The sequence below is a fragment of the Epinephelus moara genome, chromosome 22 (genome assembly GCF_006386435.1).
Source record: "Epinephelus moara isolate mb chromosome 22, YSFRI_EMoa_1.0, whole genome shotgun sequence".
Taxonomy (NCBI): Eukaryota; Metazoa; Chordata; class Actinopteri; order Perciformes; family Serranidae; genus Epinephelus; species Epinephelus moara.
In genome coordinates, this window is record NC_065527.1 from 42090309 (window position 1) to 42111933 (window position 21625).

The 21625-nt window shown below is 38.8% G+C and overlaps 3 protein-coding genes across 7 annotated transcripts in view; 2 read left to right on the forward strand and 1 right to left on the reverse strand.

Annotated features, from left to right (window-relative positions):
• LOC126384039 (uncharacterized) overlaps positions 1–5130 on the forward strand; it is a 60932-nt gene extending 55802 nt beyond the window's left edge. For 4 of the 5 annotated variants that reach the window (XM_050034885.1, XM_050034888.1, XM_050034886.1 and 1 more), the window contains 5 exons: positions 21–172; positions 507–621; positions 2931–3179; positions 3528–3657; positions 4161–5130. In XM_050034885.1, coding sequence (XP_049890842.1) covers positions 21–172; positions 507–621; positions 2931–3179; positions 3528–3657; positions 4161–4395 — 881 coding nt within the window. In that variant the 3' untranslated portion in view covers positions 4396–5130. Of the gene's footprint in view, positions 1–20; positions 173–506; positions 622–1017; positions 1516–2057; positions 2169–2930; positions 3180–3527; positions 3658–4160 lie in introns of those variants that run through there. The other variant, XR_007569217.1, reaches the window with a different exon arrangement.
• Positions 5131–5214: 84 nt separating this feature from the next.
• Positions 5215–10034, reverse strand: illr4 (immune-related, lectin-like receptor 4). The gene is made up of 8 exons (XM_050034909.1): positions 9893–10034; positions 9647–9724; positions 7113–7223; positions 6728–6805; positions 6530–6601; positions 6235–6401; positions 5994–6118; positions 5215–5912 (listed from the first exon to the last, which is right to left on the reverse strand). Exons 1-8 carry the CDS (start codon positions 9954–9956, stop codon positions 5723–5725), a joined length of 885 nt encoding a protein of 294 aa, XP_049890866.1. The 5' UTR covers positions 9957–10034; the 3' UTR covers positions 5215–5722.
• Positions 10035–11958: 1924 nt separating this feature from the next.
• ak2 (adenylate kinase 2) overlaps positions 11959–21625 on the forward strand; it is a 21806-nt gene continuing 12139 nt past the window's right edge. Inside the window, exons 1-3 of the mRNA XM_050034910.1 lie at positions 11959–12161; positions 15164–15289; positions 20462–20572. Of these exons, the coding sequence (XP_049890867.1) occupies positions 12063–12161; positions 15164–15289; positions 20462–20572 (336 nt within the window). The 5' untranslated portion in view covers positions 11959–12062. The remainder of the gene's footprint in view (positions 12162–15163; positions 15290–20461; positions 20573–21625) is intronic.

Sequence of the window (21625 nt, forward strand, 5' to 3'; positions counted from 1 at the left end):
CTTTTTTCCCCTCCTATTAGCTCATGCTGTGACATTAAAGGAGGATGTTCTCTGCTGCTCGTCAGCCGAGCTGAGCAGCAGCCTCTGTTATTTTATTACTGAGGTGAAACGACATGATGGAGAGCCGTACTCCCCCGACAGCCTGTTCTACCTCTGTCTCGGCATACAACAGGCAAGACGACTGCACGCACGCACATTTACAGTACAGCGTGAAATCCCCCTTCCACTCCCATCTGTCTTTACATGGGTTTTTTTGCCTTCCTTTCTTTTCATCCTTCAATTCTCTGATATATCACTTGCTGAAGAAGGGAATCATTTGAGTTGCACCTCTACAGCAGTGCCCTCTGCTGGAAGTATACACACACTACATTAACAAATAATTCTCTTCTTCTGGTCTTTGCAAGCGGCAGAACATACGCCTTCAGAAATCATTTGGGACATAGGTGTATGTTGTCACACAGTCCTTGATGTTTTTGCCTGACTGTTCTCTTCTGTTTTCTCTTTAGTACCTGTTTGACAACGGTCGTATGGAGAACATATTCAGTGATATGATCTATGCGAAATTCTCCAAGAAGTTCACCAAGATCTTGAAAGGTTTCAAACCCAAAATCATAGCCAGTGGTGAGTCTTTGTACAGATCTTTGTCTTTTTTCTGTCTCAGATTGACCAGATTTCTGAAAAAAAAAAAAAAAAAAAACCCCATTAACATCTGGCTTTATTATCCAGTTGGGAAGATTACAATCAGCATCATTCCTGGGTCACATGACTCTGCAGTAGTCATGGGTATTTCTTGGATGTGGCTCGAATATTTTCTCTCTTTCCTTGCGATGCAGTGACGCACCGCCACAAAATACTGTCCAGCTCTGTCCAAGCAGCGCTCAATCATTATTCTAAATTAGTCTGCACCAAGTTTCAACGAGATTGTTACAAGTAACCATAACAAATAAGAAGTTGACACTGCAACATTTTCACTGGCCTCTATGCTGCTTTTTTACTGTTTACCCATCTGTTTTCCAGCGTGTTTCTGACATCAAACGTGACATGCCAGAAAAAAACAAAAAACAGAAAGGTATTTGGGGTGTGCCATGTGCCAGATCATATTGTTCACAATAATACCTGTATAATTCTTAATATGATATGAAAAATTAATCTTGTGTTACTCACGATATTTTGATTGTAACATATTGACGTCATACAGTTACCCACGGCAACAACAAGCATGGCTGAAAGCAAAATGATTACAGACTCTGTGGTGGTTCCAACAAGAAGAGCAGCTTTGGTTGTGTGGGGGCATCCTGAATGTTTTATGAACAGCCCTGGACTTCTCAGACTCTTTTAGCATCTAAGCGCTCAGAGGGAACTCATTCAGCGGCTCCTCCGGCAGCAGCGGAGGACACTTGAGGCTCGACAGAAAACTACCTATATGTGAATGTGCAATAGTCATGGTAGCATAACAGCCTGTCACAGGTTACAGCGTGATGATTAGAGGAGAAATGGCGGAGCATAAAGTTCCAGGTGGGAAAAAAACAACTCAATCATTTAGGATTTTGCCAAAAGAAGGAAATCACCTGTTGATTTCTTTATACATATATATATATATATATATATATGTATATACGTATATAAATATAAATGTCCAAGGGGACATTTTTTGTATTTGGGAGCTGTTTAAATGTGTAATTTATGGTAGATTTTATTTTGTTGAACTATTAATATAGTTAACAGAATCTGAATCTCACTCTGAGTTACTACTGTTTACTCTTTACAAACTAAAGAAATGAGAGATCATTTTTCTTGAGTTTTTACTGAGTATTTCAAGCCAAACTGTGAAAGTACATCACTTATTTTGTTGCAATTCTGTTCTTAAATTAATAATGAATATTATTTTACTAATTTATCATATTGTCAAGAATATTGTTATCGCAAAAATACCCTGAATTACAGCCCTGTGCTGGAGCCCGAGGCCCGAGGGGCCCGACAGCCCGACAGCCGCTGTGCCTCTCCCTCTCCGCTGCACCTCACTCATCATATTTTACTGATCCTATTTGCGCGTCCAGCCCACAGGTCCCGCCACAAACATGGACAACATAAAGAAAAAGATTGAAGATGGTGAACTTAAGACAGTGAGCAATACCAAGGGAAAAGCTCAGTATTGGACAAAGTTTAAACTTCAAGATGAGCCAACCAGGTTTGTTCAGTGCAGTCACTTCAAAAAACAAAATAATCAATTAAACAACCCCAAAAATGCTTCAAACACTTTTCTAAATAATCTTAATATTGAATGGAAACGAAATATACCCACTTATGCCATTAAAAGTGTTTAGATAAGGTCTATAACTGCACATATATATGTGCCGACCTTATCTGGGTAGATTTAATTTCCTTTCAAAATTAAGATTATTTAGAAAAGTGTTTGAAGCATTTTTTGGGTTGTTTAATTGATTATTTTGTTTTTTGAAGTGACTGCAAAATATATAATGAATATAGCTTAATACCACGCTAGAAACCCCAATTAAACTATTTTGATGTCTGCAACATTAACAGCCTACCTGTTTTTATGGGAGGTTTAAAAAAAAAAAAAGTCTTTTTTTTTTTTTTTTTCAGGTTCGGGCATGAGAATTCTGAAAACCTGCCGGGCTGGGGCTCCACCCCCTCGGGCCAGGGCTGGGCCCGGGCCCAGATAATAGGCCCGTGCAGGGCACTACCCTGAATATTGTTTTAAGGCCATATCACCCACCCTTAAAAGGCATATTCATTCACTGCAGAGCTGTGTACATGGCTCTGGTCTACTGGCAATGGGAAAGGAGTCTATTGCCTATTTTTTGTGTGGTTTTTTTTTTGTTTTTGTTTTTTCATGTTTAAAAAATCAGCATAAACACACTGATTTTGGTGGATAAAGGGTATAACCGCCCCTCTCCCTCTCTCTGCAGGCAATATCCATTCCTGCGTGGAGGAGGAGTATCTTTGGGACTGTAAACAGTTGGGGGCGTACTCCCCCATCGTCCTCCTCAACACTCTGCTCTTCTTCTGCTGCAAGTACTTAGGCTTCACCACGGTGGAGCAGCTCCGCCAGCTGTCCTTCACCCACATCAAGCACTGCACCAGAACCGACCAGAACGACACAGAGACCAACTTCCTGCGCTTTTGTCCCCCTACATCCATAAACAAAGCAGAGTCAGGTACCAGTGTGGCTGATGGTCAAAGTGAAGGACCTGGTTGTTGTGTTGTTGTAATATTGATTTAACATTTTAAGATATTTCTTATATTTAACTTATTCCAATTTGATCATTTTAATCAGGACATTTTGTTCAGGTGGTGTTTATGAAGTCACATAGTTTTGTCTAAAAATATCTCTTTGGCACTTTTTGAGCATTTTAAGTGATTAAAGCAAGAATGTGAAAAATCAGCTACATGCACGTGTGTGTTATAATTCTCTCACAGATGTTTTGTGTGTGTGTGTGTGTGTGTGTGTGTGTGTGTGTGTGTGTGTGTGTGTGTGTGTGTGTGTGGTCATTTGTGTTGGTCAGATGCTGACGGCGTCCCAGCTAAGAAGCGTAAGAAAACTGAGAGTAAAGAGGGTGTCATAAAGATGATGGAGAACACAGAGAACCCTCTCCGCTGTCCAGTCAGACTCTACGAGTTTTACCTCTCCAAGTGGTTTGTAGCTTTATTTTTTATGCATTTTAGTTTAGTCATATTAATTGCCTCTTTGTCTACTGTATTTCTTTTCCTCTCATCTTAACTGCTGATGTGATGATAGGATTTAATGATCAGTGTGGGATTTTGAAGCCTGATAACGTTTTATTGTGATTTTGAAATGCTGTAATTTTTCACTTAGAAAGAAAAAACAATAAGCGCACCCAGATACTTGTTGGAAAACAGTCCAGTCTTAGTTTTGATTTTACACCCTATCCAAATAAACTCCAGTATCTTCAGCAGCTTCACGTAGGTTTAATCATTCTCAAAGTTTGTACTTTACCACGCAGAGTACATCCAAGAGTCTGTAAATTACTCATGAATTTGTTGTATATTATGTAAGCTGTCAGATTGTGACGTCTCTCCTGTTTCTACACACAGATGTGTCTTTGTCAGATTTTTACCACCTGTCAGTCTCATCTCATCGACCAACTCTACTTTCTGTTCTCTCTCCTTCCATCCAGCTCGGAGTCGGTGAGGCAGCGAACCGACTTGTTCTATCTCCGCCCAGATCGCTCTTGTGTTCCCAGCAGCTCTCTGTGGTTCTCCTCCACCCCTCTGGACGACAGCACCATGGAGGCCATGCTTGTACGAATCCTCGCTGTCCGAAAGCTACGGGGAGGAGATGGAGGGTCTGCAGATCAGCAGACGCCAAGTGACACACCGTTTATACCGGACGAGGAGGATTCAGAAGGATGAACGGCTATCGTCATTATTTTGTTGTTTTTGAAGAACTCTGTTTAAATTTTGAAAACTTAAGAGAAACACATTCCATCAAACAGAAATATAAACTACAAACATGACTTTTCTTGATGGGATCACCTGCAGGTTAGATTAAGATTAGTTAATACTGAAAGATCACATCCATGTTTTGTGATTGCTTTTATTTCTCTGCAGCCTGAAAAACTCTACCACCAGCCTTTATTTCAAACCATTTCAAATGTTTGGACATGGACTGTTACTGTTGCACAGTTTAGCTGCTGTTTCAGGAGTTTGGTTTCACAGAGATAGACTTTGACTGTGGCTTAGATCAAACTAAAAGTCTTCTGATAGATCTTGAAATTCATCTGTAGCACAAAGGCTCTGTAGTTCTTCATTAGGGCTAATATGCGTAATTAGTGTTTAATTTAAAGCTGAAAAACATGACTGACCAAGCGCCTGCATCAGACGGCTCTGCTCCCTTCACTCCAGCAGCTTTCTGTAAGCTTAGTGAATAGTCTCAGTCTGAGTTCTGAGCCATGTTAAAATATTTCTGTGAAACCAGCCTCTGATGTCTTTCAACTGTAAAAGGTAAAGAAAGAAAAAGTTTACTTTACCTGCTGATATATACTGTTTGTCCAGTCTGTTTGCCTTTTTGAGTTGGCTAAACGTTGATGCTTTCAGCTCTGACTTGATTTTTACTTATTTTCATTGCTAATAAATAACACAGTTGAAAAGTCATCCATTTGTTTTACCTTATTACTGTGCATATCACCAAACCAAACTTTAAAGTTACAGAGAACTCAAAAAATGCGACAGTTTATAGATGAAAATAGTTTTAATGCATTTTTACAGATGACCTGAGCTGTTGGAGCACAAACGGAAGAAGCTCAGTGAAAAGCTGGTTAATGCTGCACCTCGTCATACACTGTCAAATCACCATCACAAAGCAGGACAAGCAATATACATAGACACAAACACATGCGTCACTCAGGTGGTTGTAATCTGCATGACTGAGAGTCAGTCTTACCTTTGTTACCAAATTGTTTGCACTCTGTCCAAACACAAGATAGTTTAAAATGTCCAGGTTTGTAAGTGGAGGTGGTGCATTTGAGTCTATAATCCATCTTTGGGCTGTTATGGTTAAGGTTATGTGGATCTGTGATTAGTTTGTCTAAATACCCTTGCCTGAACACAAACAGGTAGTACAGCACCAAGTGTTTTAGAGGTGCATATCCTACATCCTGTTCATTATTACCTGTACAAAACCAGCATTGCTCAACATTCTGCATCCTTCACTGAGCTTCTTTAACACTGAACTTACATTTCAGACACATTTTAAATGTCCAGGATCTGCTGGTTTCTCACAGATACTTCTCTGAGGCTTTTTACAGGCTTTATCAAACCAACTGCGCAGGTCTTCAGCTCCTGCTTTCTCCCCCATCCTCACACAGTTCTCTCCAGCAGGATCTTCCCCTTTCCAGTTGTCTGGCTCCTTGCCGCTCCAAAAAGTCAAACTGAGTTATTTGAAACAGAGAGAATTACTTTAATAAAACTGGTAACTCTAGTTATGGAAATTGACAAGAAGTGTGTCAAACCTTGTGTTCAGCGGTGAGCCGTCTGCCCACAACCATGTTCCCTCTAACTTTGAATCTGTCAGTCCAATCCAGAACTTGTCCTCAGGAATGTTCATTTTTTCTCTCAGTTTCAGCTCCAGGAAGGCCTGGACAGGAAAAATTGACAAAAAATACAAATATGTAACATCACATGACTTATTTGTGACAACTAACATGGAAACAAGGATTTGATCAAACAAGAGCCTGCAGCAGTGTGTTATACCTGCTCAGCTCTACTGTCTATCTTAACCAGGTCTCCCCCCGGATATTGTTGACATTTATTTTTGCTTTCTTCCCAGGTTGAATTATCGGTGGAGAAATAATAGCACTGTCCTCCATGTTGCTCCCAGCCTTCTTCACATTTTGGACATGAGCCGTCTTTGTTGGAGGCTATGACGAGATCACAGCAAAGACTTCAGTCAGGTGCAACAAATAACTGTTTACGTGCAATCTTGGAGCAGCAGGGACTTTGAAGTTCAGGAGCTTGAATCAGACAGAGGCAACAATCCTTCACTTACTAATTTTTTCCCCAGGAGGTTGTGGGCTCATATGCTGCACCTTGTTGCATGACTTGACTCCACAGCATGTCTCTGTTATGAAAGAGGATAAAAACATTTCACTTTCATCAGTCATCCATCAGAAGTAGTCAGAATTAAAATGTGTTAAATCCAAAATGTGACATGTTTGAAAGTGACCTTGCAGCTGAAAAAGTTTACCTGTCAGATTTTTTATCACGGTGTCACGCTCATGCATCAGCCTCTGGAGACGTTTCATGGTTTCAATGTTTTTGTAAGCTGATTGAAAAATGAATACACATGTAGATTATAGAGCTCATTTATCATAATCATTTCAAGATTAGTTGAGTGATATTATAAATGGAGAGCTCTACATAAAAACTGGTTTCCAAAAAAGTGACATTTGTTGCTGATTTAACATCGACTGTTCCGAAAAAGGAAAACATCAATCATCAATCAAACTGAACTTGAATCTTAAAGTTCTGAGCTGAGGTCACCAGAAAGCTCCCAGCTCTGTTCTTCAAAACCACCATCAGATTTTATATTTTGCTCTAAACTTAATTTACTTTGAAGTGAGCAAACGTACAGGTCAGGCCGAGGGCGATGGCAACAGCCGTCAGGAGAGCACTGAGAATTACCAAGGCCACTCTCTCTGATGTGACCTTTGATCGTCCATTTGACTCCAGCTTTTGGGAACCTATTGAACAGCAGAAGAGACAGACACATGACTTTCAGTGCACTTTTTCCATTTGACTGATTTCCTAGTCACAGTGCTGAGGAGAAACCAAGTTCCTGTAACTGGTGCAGGTTACTCAGATTTTTCCTGGAGAAAAACGTGGGTATGATTTCTTGGCTCAGCCATGTATGTTCGCACAACCAGGTTTCTATTTGGCTTTTTACAAGCATGCATGTGCAGGACAAAGACAGAGGACATGTCGCCATCAATGTGAAAGCAAAAGTTGAACCAACAGCTGTATGGAAACAAAATGTGTTATAAAAGGAGCAGTGCTGTCACACTAGATCACCCAGATGTTCATATTATTATGTCCACCCCACTCAAGTGAACATTTGGGTTATTTTTTTCAAACTAAACTTTCAAAAATTTAATTCTAAGATTTAAGTTTCACTATGTGTTTTTTTTCTCCAAAAACTGAGAGAAGTTTTTAATAGAAAAAGTTCAACTGGAGACCCTCTGCAGCGTTAACAGATATGTTGAAACTTTATGATTTCCTGCCTAAAAAACCACAGGAATCAACTTGCTAACTCTAACTTGTTGTTTGTTGTCTCAAACAGTGGTTGCTAAGTGTTACACCATCCACCATCCGCCATCGACTGACGTATTATGTCACATCAGAAATGTTGATATGATACATTTGAAGTGTGCAAATGTAACATATCAGTGGTTGGCCGATGCTGTCTTTCGGAGACACTTTTACAGCAACCATCTGTGACATTTTGCCTTTTCTCAGTTGCCTCTTTGAGCTGTTTGTTATGATGCTGCTTCATGTCTGATTGCTGTAACTTCAACTTCACCTTATCTATAGTGCATTATTTATCACCCAGGGAGTCTCTGCACAGACATACAAATATGAGTCTACAAATATTTGAATGTTTACTCAGACAGTGAAGCTTCGAGGGACCACAGCACGTAGAAAGAGACGAACAGGAAACATGAATACTCTTTAAAGCATGACTTAACGTTGAATGTATGTGGTTCTTCTTCATGGTCAGTTCCTTATTTTTTAATGGCCTTCTCTTCACACTTCACATTGAACACTGACTCTGTGCTCTTTGTGGTAGTGTGTTTATTTCTGTCTTTTTTTTTTGTTTGTTTTTTTGTTATAATTAAGAGTTGAAAAGCAGGAAATATTATGAAAGAGGAATATGTCGTCATGCCTGGTTTTCATGTCTTATAGCTGCATTATATGTGCAATGAGGTTTGGCCGATGATAAATGTTTGCTTTGTATTCAGTTTATTAAAGATAAAGTTCATGTTACGAAAAGCTTCTGATGATGTTGTTCACATTGGTAATGTTTTATATGTGTACACATGTATATATTTTTTAAATTCAGTCAGCTGAGAAGTGCATAAAATGCTAATGTTCTCTTTATTATAACTCAGATGTTTTCATTTATATGTGTGAATCTGGATTACATGGTTTAAACAATCACAACTTTGACTTTTAAATGAACTTTCAACCCTCACATAGAATGAATTCTCGTAATATTACTACATATTCATAATACAAACAGTAAAGGTGGATTTAAAGTGATTGAAGTTACATAAGGAGCAATATTTTGCACTATTTAGCACTAATAATTTAGGGCAGCAATTTCTCTACTGTTATACGTTTTGTTCCACACAATAGAGAATATACATTTTTATTTTGACAAATATATGAAAAGTTAAAGTGACAGTTCACCCCAAAATCAAATGTACATATTTTTCCTCTTACCTGTAGTATTATTAATAAATATAGATTGGTGTGAGTTGCAGAGTGTTGGAGATACCGGCCATAGAGATGTCTGCCTTTTCTCCAATATAATGGAACTAGATGGCACTCGACTTGTGGTGCTCAAAGAGCCAAAAAAACATATTTAAAAAACTCAACAGAAATGTCTCTTTCCAGAAATCATGATGCGGTTACTCAAGATAATCCACAGACCTTGTTGTGAGCAGTTTCATGTAGGAACTATTTTCTTCCTACCGAACTACACCCACCAATCGTATCACCATGCAGAAAGGAGCGTGCAACTACTCATAAACGAGAGACTCGTGACATTGTGAAAACATTAATGGTGTCCTCCTCTGCTGAGCTGTGATGTTAGCTGGCTCAGTGGTGCGAGGTGAGTGAGCAGTAGATACACACTTCCTTCTGCCCCCCCAAAAAATAAAAAAGAATTTGGCGCCACAAGCCGAGTGCCATTTAGTTCCATTATATTTGAGAGAAGACAGACACCTCTATGGCTGATATCTCCAACACTCAACATCTCACATCAAAACCATCAAGGTTGATGAATAGCGCTGCAGATCAGAGACTGGTAGCTTTTTTATTCAGGACCTCCATTCTCTGGAAGTCACAGTCCACCTTCCTGTTTATCACTTTTTATATAACTAACCAGGAAGCTCTGTGGGTGGCTGAGTCTGCACAATCTTGACCTCGGAGTATGTGGTGTTCCCCGGTGAGGAACTGGTCTCTGCCACAGAAATCACAAAACTGGTGTTGAATTAACTGTTAATAAGTGCTTACTGCTGATAAAGTGTTTGATTAAACATTCCTATGTCACACAAACAATAATAGCTTTCTTAGAAATGTAAGAGGAATGTAGATAGACGAACAGACAGGTATCGCATTAAAGACTGACCGTGTGCGTTTCTCCTCTCTCTTGTGAACTTGACATCAGAGTACAGAACATCAACTTCAGGCATTTTCTCGTTGTGATCCTCACTTGCTCTGAAGGGGAACTAATTTAACATTTCACAAACACTGTTAAAAGACAGCTCCTTCCTGTCAGCCTCAAGAATGGGAAGGGCTTAATAAAGTGTTGCCCATATGCTTTATTTAGTTCATCAGGTCATTGAGTGAATGTCACTTCTCTTGTCCAGACGAAACACATTTTTCATGTTCCGTGACAATGAGGACACAGATAGATGAGGTTTTAGTCTGCTTTATATGTAGTTGAGGGTTGAGTTAAGTTTGAGGGTATCACAGAGGAGGTGTTTATAATATAAAATGTGAATTAAAGATACCATTCACTGTGAGCTAATCTTTGATCTTCATTGGCAACAGTTAGAAATCTCCTTGTACTGACATGGAAATGCTTTGTTACTCAAAAACAAATAATTTCTCCAATAAACAAATAATGTTTACTTAATACATTTTGGGGGGTTTTATCTGCATCTCATGATTTCATATTAGTAGACAGACTTAGCTCACTAATCAGGCCTTTTCTGAAAAGTCCAGTGTGTTGGATATAGTGGCAGAGGTGAGGTTGCAGAACTGAAACTCCTATTGTGTGCAAAGCGGTGGCCGAGGCAGAAATCCAAATAGTGTTTGGGTTGTCCATTCTAGGCTACTGTAACAAAACTGAAACAACATGGCAGACTCTGTGAGAAGAGGATCTGTTCTGTATGTAGATAGAAACAACTCATTCTACGGTAACGAAAACACAACAATTCTTATTTTCAGGTGATTATACACTAAAGAAAACATAGCTAAACCATTTCTTCCAATATATGTCTTTAAATCCTACACACTAGACCTTTTTTTTTTTTTTTTTAATTCCATCATCAAGAGTAACTACATTCATTAAAACTTTGAAGTCAAGATAACTTCTGTAATTTGGTCAATTTCTTTATATTTCTTTATATTGTTCCCTCCAGGGTGCCAAGGGATAATACACCAACTACATACAGTTTTTCTCTGTCGCTTTGGTACATTTCTTGATTCATCCTCAACATCTACTCAACAATAAATGCATTTCTTGTTGTAACAATTTATACAAACAGCACCACACAATAACCTGCAAAACCCGGTTATGTGCTCAGTGTAATAGTGCACTCTGTCAGTATTTTCTGATGTAAACTATGGCTAAGGTTTTGATAACAATGCACAAGGCCAGACTTTTTCTTTATGGCCTTTATCTGTTCCAACAGTAGGGTACAAAGTCACGCATTACTGTATGTGGGAGATTGATTGCAAGAGACTGGACATGATTCACATTTACACCTTTACTGTTTGTACTGCAGTCTGATGACAGACCATGACATTGTGACACAGTCAAGAGAATGACTGAACTCTTTTCCAGCACTGCATAACACACACACACACAAAATAAAAACATGTGAGCTATTTTACAAAAGTGGTTGAACATTGGTTTATCTAATGCATCTAAAAAAAATCCAATAGAAATGTGTTGAAAATGTGCAGTGAAAGAATGAGAAACTGCTTTTATGATGTGCACAAGTGATCTAGTCAGTGGCGGTTAAACACGTAGTTTTGATCTGAGAAATGCGCCAAAGTGACTGAGAAAAAATTGGAATATTATATAGATAATAAAAAGACAAAACAAAGTTATTCATAAGTACAACAGTATATTTATATACAGAAAAAACTAACAATAAATAATAATACAATTAATTATTAATTGGGATAGACAGGAAAACCAAAAAGCAACACCGAAAAAATTCAAGAACACCATGATCAACAATAAAATCACTAATTTATGATGAAAAAATAGTGTACATTTCTTCACATATTCAACATTACGGAGTGAAAGCTTTTTCGGATGTTGCACAATGAGTCGTCACACAAATTTCAACCAATCAACAAACACAATTAGCGCAGATCCCTGACAGAACAGTCTAGCGGCCAATCAAAATGCTGTATTTTCCAGTGGGGGCGGGGTTTAGCTGTTGAGGCAGAGAGGAGGCGGAAAGGTTTTCCTTTCCTGCCTCAACTTGGCTAAAGTGTTATCAGGACCAGACAGAAAGACTTTAATAAAGTTTCTGCCCTGGTGCTCTCCTGGTCCAGACATGGCACCTAGCACGCAGCTGAAGGAGGCGATAGCCGATGTGCAGGAGGGGATCCGTGCCATCCTGCTCGGACCACCCGGAGCCGGGAAGGGGACTCAGGTAGGAGAAGCTAACTGAGCTAGCAGTTAGCCGTTAGCTTGGTAGCGTTCAACGCATGGTCAGCTGTAGTTAGTACAAGCTAATGCTAATGCTAACCTACCTGGCTTTACCTGGCTCCGTCTGTAACTACAACACTCAGGAAAACACAGCTGGAGAGTCCGTTAAGAGGGGTTTTTATTATTCTTAAATGCGTTCGTCAGTTTCATAATGAAGTTAACTACTATTACAACCTCATTAGTGGCCGGGACAGTTAGAAATATGTCTGTAAGCACACAGTTTTTGTCATGTTTGATGATGAAATTCACTACTTTAAAACCCTGGTGTCAGAAGTTAGCATCTGTCACCTGTTGTGTTTTGTTAGTATGCCTCTTACACAGAGCAAAGGGTTCGTTGTAGGGCTCCTTCTGAAGATTATTCTTTCTTATCAATGAATAACTTGATTTATTCAGTTTATAAGAAGTTTGCCATGCTCATCACAGTTAAACAAAGACTAATATGATATTTTCTATTTGGCGAAAGAGCAAAAACCCCACTGTTGTTCACTTTATTAGGATATGAAACAGAGAAAAGAGTGTAAATCCACACTGTCCAAATGCTGCAGTGAGCAAATGTCTGCTTATTTTATTATTAGATTGGATTCAACTTAATGGTCATTGCACAGAGCACAAAGACAAAGATATGCAGTGTAGGAGTAGAACAGAGAGAGGAACAGATGTTCAAAAAGCAGCTAAGTGCAAAGTAATACACAGAAACTTCATAGAAATATAGGGAACGGTAGATATAAATATATTAAAATATCTACCAGTATGACCATGAGCAGAAGTTACCAAAATAAAAATTGCAGGTATAGACTCTAGTGCAATAATAATTATAACAAAAGTTATCTTCATTTATATATCACTTCTCAAAAACAAATTTACAAAGTGCTTCAAAGACACAAAAGTAGAAAACACATGGTGCAATAACAAATTGGAATAAATGATCAATCAATGCAGCCAAGAAATAGAGACAAAGATAAAGACAACGAATAGAAAGGATTAAACAAAGGAATGAAAGCATAAAAAACAAAGAAAAACCCCTCTTGAAAGCTATTTTATTGAAATTGGTTTTTAAAAGAGGACACTGATGTAGCTTGTCTGTTTCCCAATGGAAGGTTTTTTCACAATTGTGTAGCCCTTATGACAAATGCCCTACTGCCCTCTGTCTCAAGCCTGGCACTGGAGACCAAGATCTGGTGTAAGGGGTGAGAAAGTTGATGATGTAAGAAGGGGCAAGAATTGTTGCTTGTTTTAAAAGCGCACATTTTAATATTAATTCTGGACACCATGAGTAATCAGTGCAGTGAGGTAAGAATAGGGAATATTTGAGTTCTTGTAAGAACCCTAGCTGTGGTATTTTGGACAGGTTGGAGGCAGTTGATTGATTTTTGTGTCAGACCTTGAGATAATGAGTTACAGTAATCTAAATACCTGGAGACAAAAGCATTGGTGTTACTGTGGACTGAACTGTGTTTTATCGATTCAGTCAATTTAATCAACCAGCACAAAGTAGGCAACAATTTTAATAGTCTTTGTTCAATTCTTCACCTCAATTATCAAGTGAAAATGCTTTTCACCAGTTCTCCATCATTGTAAGTTGAATATCTCTTGTGTTGTAGACCGTTGGTGCGACCTAACAATGCAATTTTTGGCCCCTGGAAAATTCTGATTGGCATTTTCGCTATTTTCCACATTTAATCACCTAAATTATTGAGCAAAAATAATCAACAGATTATTGATAATGAAAGTAAACATTAATTGCATCCCTGTTTATCGTAAGAAACTCTTCCTCTGCTGCTGTCAGTCAGCTAGGTGGAGAATCTGACTATGATTTAGATGTATAGTTGTACTGGCGTGTAGTTTCACAGCAATATGAATGTAAAAATACATAAATACAAAAGAAAGGGGGTGAAAGTTAACCAGAATCTGTTCTGGTCAGACCAGTGCTTCAGGAACACCTAGATCAGCTGGTTCTCTAACTAAAGGCTAAATGGGAATGTTCCATTATGTGTTTAATGTTGGTATATACAGTATGTTGTGTAATTTTCCAAACATATTGACAAATGTTAACATGCATTTTTATTAGACTAATGTTCTATCCAAAAAAAAAATCACCATAATATCTACTAAAGACAGTCACAGTACAAGCAGCATTTACGCATCAGGTCATACGCATTATAGAGTAAGTCCCTCTTTAAAACATATGGTTGTCTTTTGCCTGTTAGAATACAGTTTCATGGTTACATAATTCAGGTTGATGATTTGTTTTGTAACTTTGTAGGAGACAGAAACCTGAAGTGTTGCCACAAAAAAAAGTCAGTGACCTCCTTGAGTTCTGTCGTGTGACATCGCCACATGGTGAAATCCTCTGAGAGCAGTCACATGTGTGTTGAAGTGCACATCCACACGTGTCCTGGCATTACCTCTGTGTGTTCAGACTCCTGTTTCTTTAACACATGTTGTGATCTGGCTTGAGTCATCTGTTCTTAGTGAAGTGCTCTTAGGATTTATTTGATGTGTGGATTCTTGTATTGAGAGCTGAAACTACATCAGCCAGTGTGGCAGGTGGACAATAAAGTTAATTTCCAGCCCTGGACAGTCAGTCATGTAATGTGAACAAAGGAACAAAGCTTTGACCTAATTAGTAGAGAGAAGATGTTCCTCATATCTAACTGACTCATCATTTGAGTAATATATAAGATAACTTTGAATTTTCTGGAGAGGTTGCTTGGCCTACACAACTATAAATCCCTGCTTCTGAAAACTTTTTGGTCTCATAGCCAAATTTACTGCAAACTGCTTCCATGTTTCTAACAGCCAACAATGCAGGTGGTTGGCTCTCTGACAGATCAGTGGGTAGAACAAAGTTAGGAACCACAGCCAAACTCTTTCTTCATCTGTCTGGTCAGTGGTGATCATTTAAAACTTTAATAATTCATTAATCTGTCTCTTTTCTCCCTGCAGGCCCCTCGGCTAGCAGAGCAGTACTGTGTTTGCCACCTGGCCACCGGAGACATGTTGAGGGCCATGGTGGCTTCAGGCTCGGAGCTCGGCAAGAGGCTCAAGGAGACCATGGATGCTGGCAAACTGGTAACGTTTCTGCTCATCTGCTTCTCATGACCTCTATGTGTATTTTTCTTTCTCTGCCCCTGCAGCACTCTCTGAGGCTCCATGTTGACGTTAGAGCTCCTAACGTTCGGTCCCACATGACTACATGTCTCCTGTTTTATTTGTCTTCAGTGACATTTACAGCTAAAATAGTACAGCGGATTAGCAGATAAATTGTGCACTTTTTGAAAAAAGCATGAAATTTCTACCATAGTTTGTACATACCATAAGGTTTATTTTCAGATGTGGAGGGAAGTCAGATTTGACCTCTGAGGCCCGGGAGAGGTCAAATTCAAGATGGCCGCCAATAATATTCAAATATGCTTAACTTTGGAACCAAACACAGTAGAAAAACATTTAAGGTGTCATTTCCAACTAAATTTAGGGTGCCCATTCAGTTGATGATACTTTTGAAATCACCAGAATTCAAGAAAATGCATTTAGGTCAAAGTCATGGTCAAATTATGCAGACGGAGTGAGATAAAGGGTGCAAAAAGATGGTTTATTTCCAACATAATAACAGTAATGATAATGATCATTAAAAATGTATTTACTTACAATATTTCAGTAGGCCTACTATGCTTCTTATACTGAAACTTGCTTTGAAATCAGTAATAACACGTCTACATTTACATGCCAGCTATTAGCTCTCAAGCCTGTTTGATACCAGCGGCACAGTATTGAACTAGGCTACTTTGCTATCACCATTAATTCAGCTATAGTCCTACTTCACACAAATGACCAAGCTGAAATCTCTAGAACATGCGTTGTTCAATCATTCAACTGACTTCAGCTCATGTTTGTTCTAGACTGTCTTCTAGTTTAGCTAGCAGAATTATTTTGATAAGTGCCCGCCTTTTTTTTTTTTTTACCACAGAAGCTAGATGGCTAACTAACTAGGCAGACTCATTCCCGGCTACAATCAAATTCAATGTATTTGCATGTTAAGGCTTTACTCAGGTATACTTATATTGGCGGCGTTTCCCAGATGGCTCGTAGCGCTAAGAGCTTCTTAAGAACACTCTTAAGCCTCCTGTGAAAGAAAAACGCATTTCCCAGATCGCTCTTAGCTTAAGAAGATCTTTCACTAAGAAGGAGTTGTAAGATCGAGCTAACCCACTCTTAGCAGTCTTCTTAGCAACCAAATGCACACAGATCCAGCCGCGTCAGGCAAATTAATATTACACTAAGCTTTCTGACTAATTACTGTCTGAATAATTTTTTCCCTGTTTTTCGGAGTAATATTTTCTGTTTTTTGGAGTAATATTTTCTGTTTTTTCAGAGTAATTTATTTATTTTTCTGTTTTTTGGTGTAATTTTTTCTGTTTTTCTGAGTAATTTTTTCCCTGTTTTTCATGGTAATTTTTTTCTGGTTTTCGTTGGTAATTTTTTTTCCTGAACGAGGAGACGAGATACTTAAAAATCTCGTGAGAAGCTCCCACCTGGCACCTGCAAGTGACTGGTGCCTGCGTAAAGTCGACAAACTAATGATAACACCATCTATATGACTTAAAGACGAGTATCTCCCAGTGTCTCAAACCCAAAACAAAGTGAACCTAGATTAAACTAAACAAGCGGGTCATGTTGGCTTCCATTATATCGAGCTCTCAAGAAAGGAATGAAAGCGTCTGTTGTTCTATTGGTCTCTTAACTCAGAAAAAAATACTCAGAAAAACAGAAAAATTACCATGAAAAACAGAAAGAAAAAAAATACCACGAAAAACAGAAAAATAAAAAAATTACTCTGAAAAACAGAAAAAATTACTCAATAAAACAGACTTTTTTTTTTATTTGTCAAGTGAATGCAATACGCTAATGTAGATATTGAAACAGTGCGCACCGTATATATTTTGATCTATTTTATACTTCAGATTTATATTGTTTAGCATTAATTGGTGACAGAAAAGAACGAATTTCATTCTTCAGGGAAACGCATGTCCTTACTGTGCATATGACAATGAACACTTTGAATCTTGAATCTATATGTTTTATGAAGACCCTATGTGCGCTCAAAGCTGTGGCACAAGTTACACACCGAAATCTGGCGGAAGAAAAATAATAATAATAAGAAAAATAAGTATGAGGAATAACAAGTGTGTTCCTCTATGTGCTGTGCATATCAGGCACACAAAGAAAATGAATCATCATCACTATTATTTATCATAATTTGTCCGCACATATCCCACATCTGTATGCACATATGAGGTAGTTTACCACATCCAAAAAATGCATCAGGCCACAACAGAAACACATCCACCCTCCAAACCTGCGACATTCAGATATCAGGCAACTGACAGGTGTAATTGAGCTCAGCTGGAACCTCATCAAGGGATGCTCCACCCGCTACTCTATATAAAGGCGTTGCCACATCACACATGTGTGAGATACCATGGCTGCTTTACAGCATATTCTCGCTGCTAACCAACAGCGTCGCCGTGTGCGAAGCCAAACCGTATATGTAAATGCATTTGTGCGTCAGCACTTCAGCCCACTCGACGTGCTGTCAGACCGGGCTGTCCAAATGAAGTACCGGCTGCCCCGTGCTGAGATACAACGCCTCATCAACTAGTGTCTCCACACATCCGGAGGGCAACCCGGTGCAATTTCGCCCTCAGCCCGGAGGTGCAGTGCCTGGCTGCGCTGCGTTTTTACGCAGTGGGGAGCTTCCTGGAGGTGGTGGGAGACGGCACCGGCCTCAGCAAGGCGTCTGTGTTTTTTTGTTTAAATATAATACATTTCCTTATGATTCTCTTACCAAGACTACTTCTTATTTAGTTGTAGTCTTGTTTTCATCATGAAAATAGGTCATTAACAAATATTTATCGTCTTAGTTTTTCATTAGAATTATTAGAACACACATACACACGAGCAGCAGGGAATTAGTACATTAGGTAGCAGCGCTGTGTGTGACTTATGCGCTGATTAAGTGGTGGGTGATCGATTTGCCTAACATCGATTGTTTCAGCACCGCGGTAGTGGACAGCTCCTGTTAAGAGCTTCTTAAAGAGCGATCTTAAGAGCGATCCTTAGAAGGGCATTAAGAACGCATCTGGGAAACACTCGTATCTTAGCAACCCTTCTTACCAAAGACGTTCTTAACTGTGCTCTTAAGTCTTAAGATCGCTCTTAACTGGGAAACACGGCCATTGTCTGTACATAGTCAGTCAGTTTACCTGGTAGGATATTTATGTCAGAAGTGCTCTCTGTCTCGTCACTTGTGCATACTGTAGCCTACTCATCATGTTGCCTACTGACTACATCGCTACTGGCATTAGCTACTGATGCTCTAGAGGGCCATCTGCTGATAATGATGTGCTTAGCAGGAAAAAATAACCACACATCCCAGTAAATGATAACTAATTACTGAATAATACATGAGAGTAAAAAGTAATTGAAATATTTTTGGTGTTCATTAAAAAAAATAAAATAAAAAAAAAAAGAGGGGAAAATGTTTTGTTTTTGTAAGCAAATTTTTACCTTGACCTTGACCTAAATGCATTTTCTTGAATTCCATTGATTTCAAAAGTATCACTAACTGAATGGGCACCCTAAACTTAGTTGGAAATGACACCTTAAATGTTTTTCTATTGTGTTTGGTTCCAAAGTTAAGCATATTTTAATATTATTGGCAGCCATCTTGAATTTGACCTCTCCTGGGCCTCAGAGGTCAAATCTGACTTCCCTCCACATCTGAAAATAAACCTTATGGTATGTACTAACTATGGTAGAAATTTCATGCTTTTTTCAAAAAGTGCACAATTCCTCATAATTTGAGAGCTTATCCGCTGTATTAAAATGCCTTAAACACAACCATGCAGTGCAACAAGTGTCAGACAGCATACCAGGTTTTTCCCAAGAATTTTCCATTCCTTTGAGTTGGAGCTCAGCCATATACGGAGTAAAGTAATACTCTCAACATTGACAAGTAATTGAGATATCTTCTTATCGTCTAATGGAGGCAAAAACACATTAAATGACTGAATTAATTAAGCATGCACCTTATGTATTAACTGTTACTCTTTTCTATTTACGACTCTGTTCTTAAATTCTCTTGTAACTTAACATATTAATCTGCCTTTCGGTGCTTCCAGAATCTCCACCCTTTATGTCCACACTGTATTGTATTACAGTATTAGTTTTTGGATGCAGTGTCTGATAGGCTTGGGCGGTATCTGTCATACCCTCCTGATATGTGAAAGCTGAGGTGAGGTGAAGGTGATAGGAGCTATTAGGTATGACACATGTGCAATGCAACTAGAGAATTAGAAATTAGCATTAGAAAGCTTTTATTGTCATTTTTTGTGCAAAAATATTCCGACCCAAGGCAGACTGCAGACTACTTCGGCATGTGTGCCTAGATTCCACTGCGCGTGTTGTATCCTAATGATATGACATGATATGACCTTGTGACTTACCCTCTTTTTAACCCCCTCAAACCCAGTCAGGAAGCAAACGTGTCAGACTGCATCATCGTCTCTAAAAGTGTCTGTTTCTGCCCATCCAGACTAAAACACAACCCCAAACAACAAATTAAAACAGGGTCAGACTTGACACCATTTTCAAAGAACACCGTTTTAGGGGTTCCAAAATGGCAGAGAAGTGTGGACGCTAGGCGTTGAAAGCATATTAGTGTGGATGTAGCCTGAGTGTACATGCATTTGATTTTAAGAACTCTCATTCCTACTTCATGTTTTGACGAAATTTTGACATCTCTTCTGATATGAGAATAATTTTGTGTTGCCTTTTGGCACCTTTCATAACATTTCTAATCTCTTATTGTGTGTGGTGTTGTGTATTTGTGTGTACATCAAGTACTTTGTGTATGTGTGTGTGTGTGTCTTTATGCAACTGTTGCATAACTCTCTGTTGCCTCCTCCGTGTCTCAGCATGAGACTGATTTCCTCACAGCTGTTTGTCGCTGTGTTTGCTGATGTTTTTGAGCATCCGCTGCATGAAAGAATCTGTTTTCTGTTCTCTATACAAAATGTCTTCTCTTATTTAATCACTGTGAAGAAATCACATGTCTCTGAAACAGTTGAACACTGTCAGCATGTTGTTTTCTGGCTCTTGTGCAGAGCTGTTGCTGTGCAGGATACGGCAGATTACAGTGTGAATAGCTGGATGAGGGAATGATTACGTTTTATTCACTGACAGGTCAGTGATGAGATGGTTGTGGAGCTCATCGAGAAGAACCTCGACACGCCAGCCTGCAGGAACGGCTTCCTGTTGGACGGATTCCCTCGCACAGTCAAACAAGCTGAGATGGTGAGGATTTAATTTGACACGGTCACTTTCTGCTACTATTAAATGAGTTCAAGGAGAGTTTGGCCTTTTGGAAAATAGGTCATTCTTCCCAGACAAACAAACAGGAAATCACTGTGTCCAGAGGGAAATAGATCCAGTATATAACTCCATGTAAAACCACAAGTTGTTGTTTTTGGTTTGTGTACAGATTAAACAAACAAGATGCAACATGTTATCATCATGAGTTTTAGAGATTCTATTAGGTGTCTTTCGGACAGAGCCAGGCTAGCCATTCCATCCTGTTTGTAGTCTTTGTGCTAAGCTTAGTTAATTCCTGGCTCTAGTCCTACATGGGTCTGTTTTCAAGTTCACCTCCCAAACTGGAAACTGCAATATGCAATGCAGCAGATGCCCCACCTACCACACATAGAACAAGTTATTTCTGCAACCCAACGTGCCAACACAAGACCCATGGCCTGACACAAAACTGCAAATCCTGTAATAACTATGAGCTGCTCAAATAGTGTGTTTAAAGTGGTCATTTTGGGACATTTTATACACGTGAAGCTAAGATAATGTATTTTAAATCTAAATGAATTCAGGAAATACAATTTAATTGACTACTCTTTGGATTGAGCAGCACATCTCCACAGTTAACTTGCCTGTTATTAACACATCTGATTGAGACGACTCTCGTATTCCAGCTAATGCAGAAGACAGAGCTGACACACAAAGTCAACAGTTGGAGGATTGAAAACATTAAAATATTAAATTAAATTTGTTAATGTTTTTTTTTTTTTTTTTTTTAGAAATGTATATTCATCTTCTAACACCTGTGATGTGACCCACATTTTCTTGTTTAAAGGGAAATTTTGGTTTATTTCAACCCATCTCCTATCGTCCTAAATTTGGTTCAAGTGACTAGTGACATACAGATAATAGTTAGCATGTTAGCCGTTAGCCTAGATACAGCCGTAGCGTCAGACCTGTTAAAAGTTAATTGAACGGGCATCCCTTCAAGTGCAAAGTTAGTCCACTAAACAAGCTTTTTCTCCACAAAGACCGCCTCATATT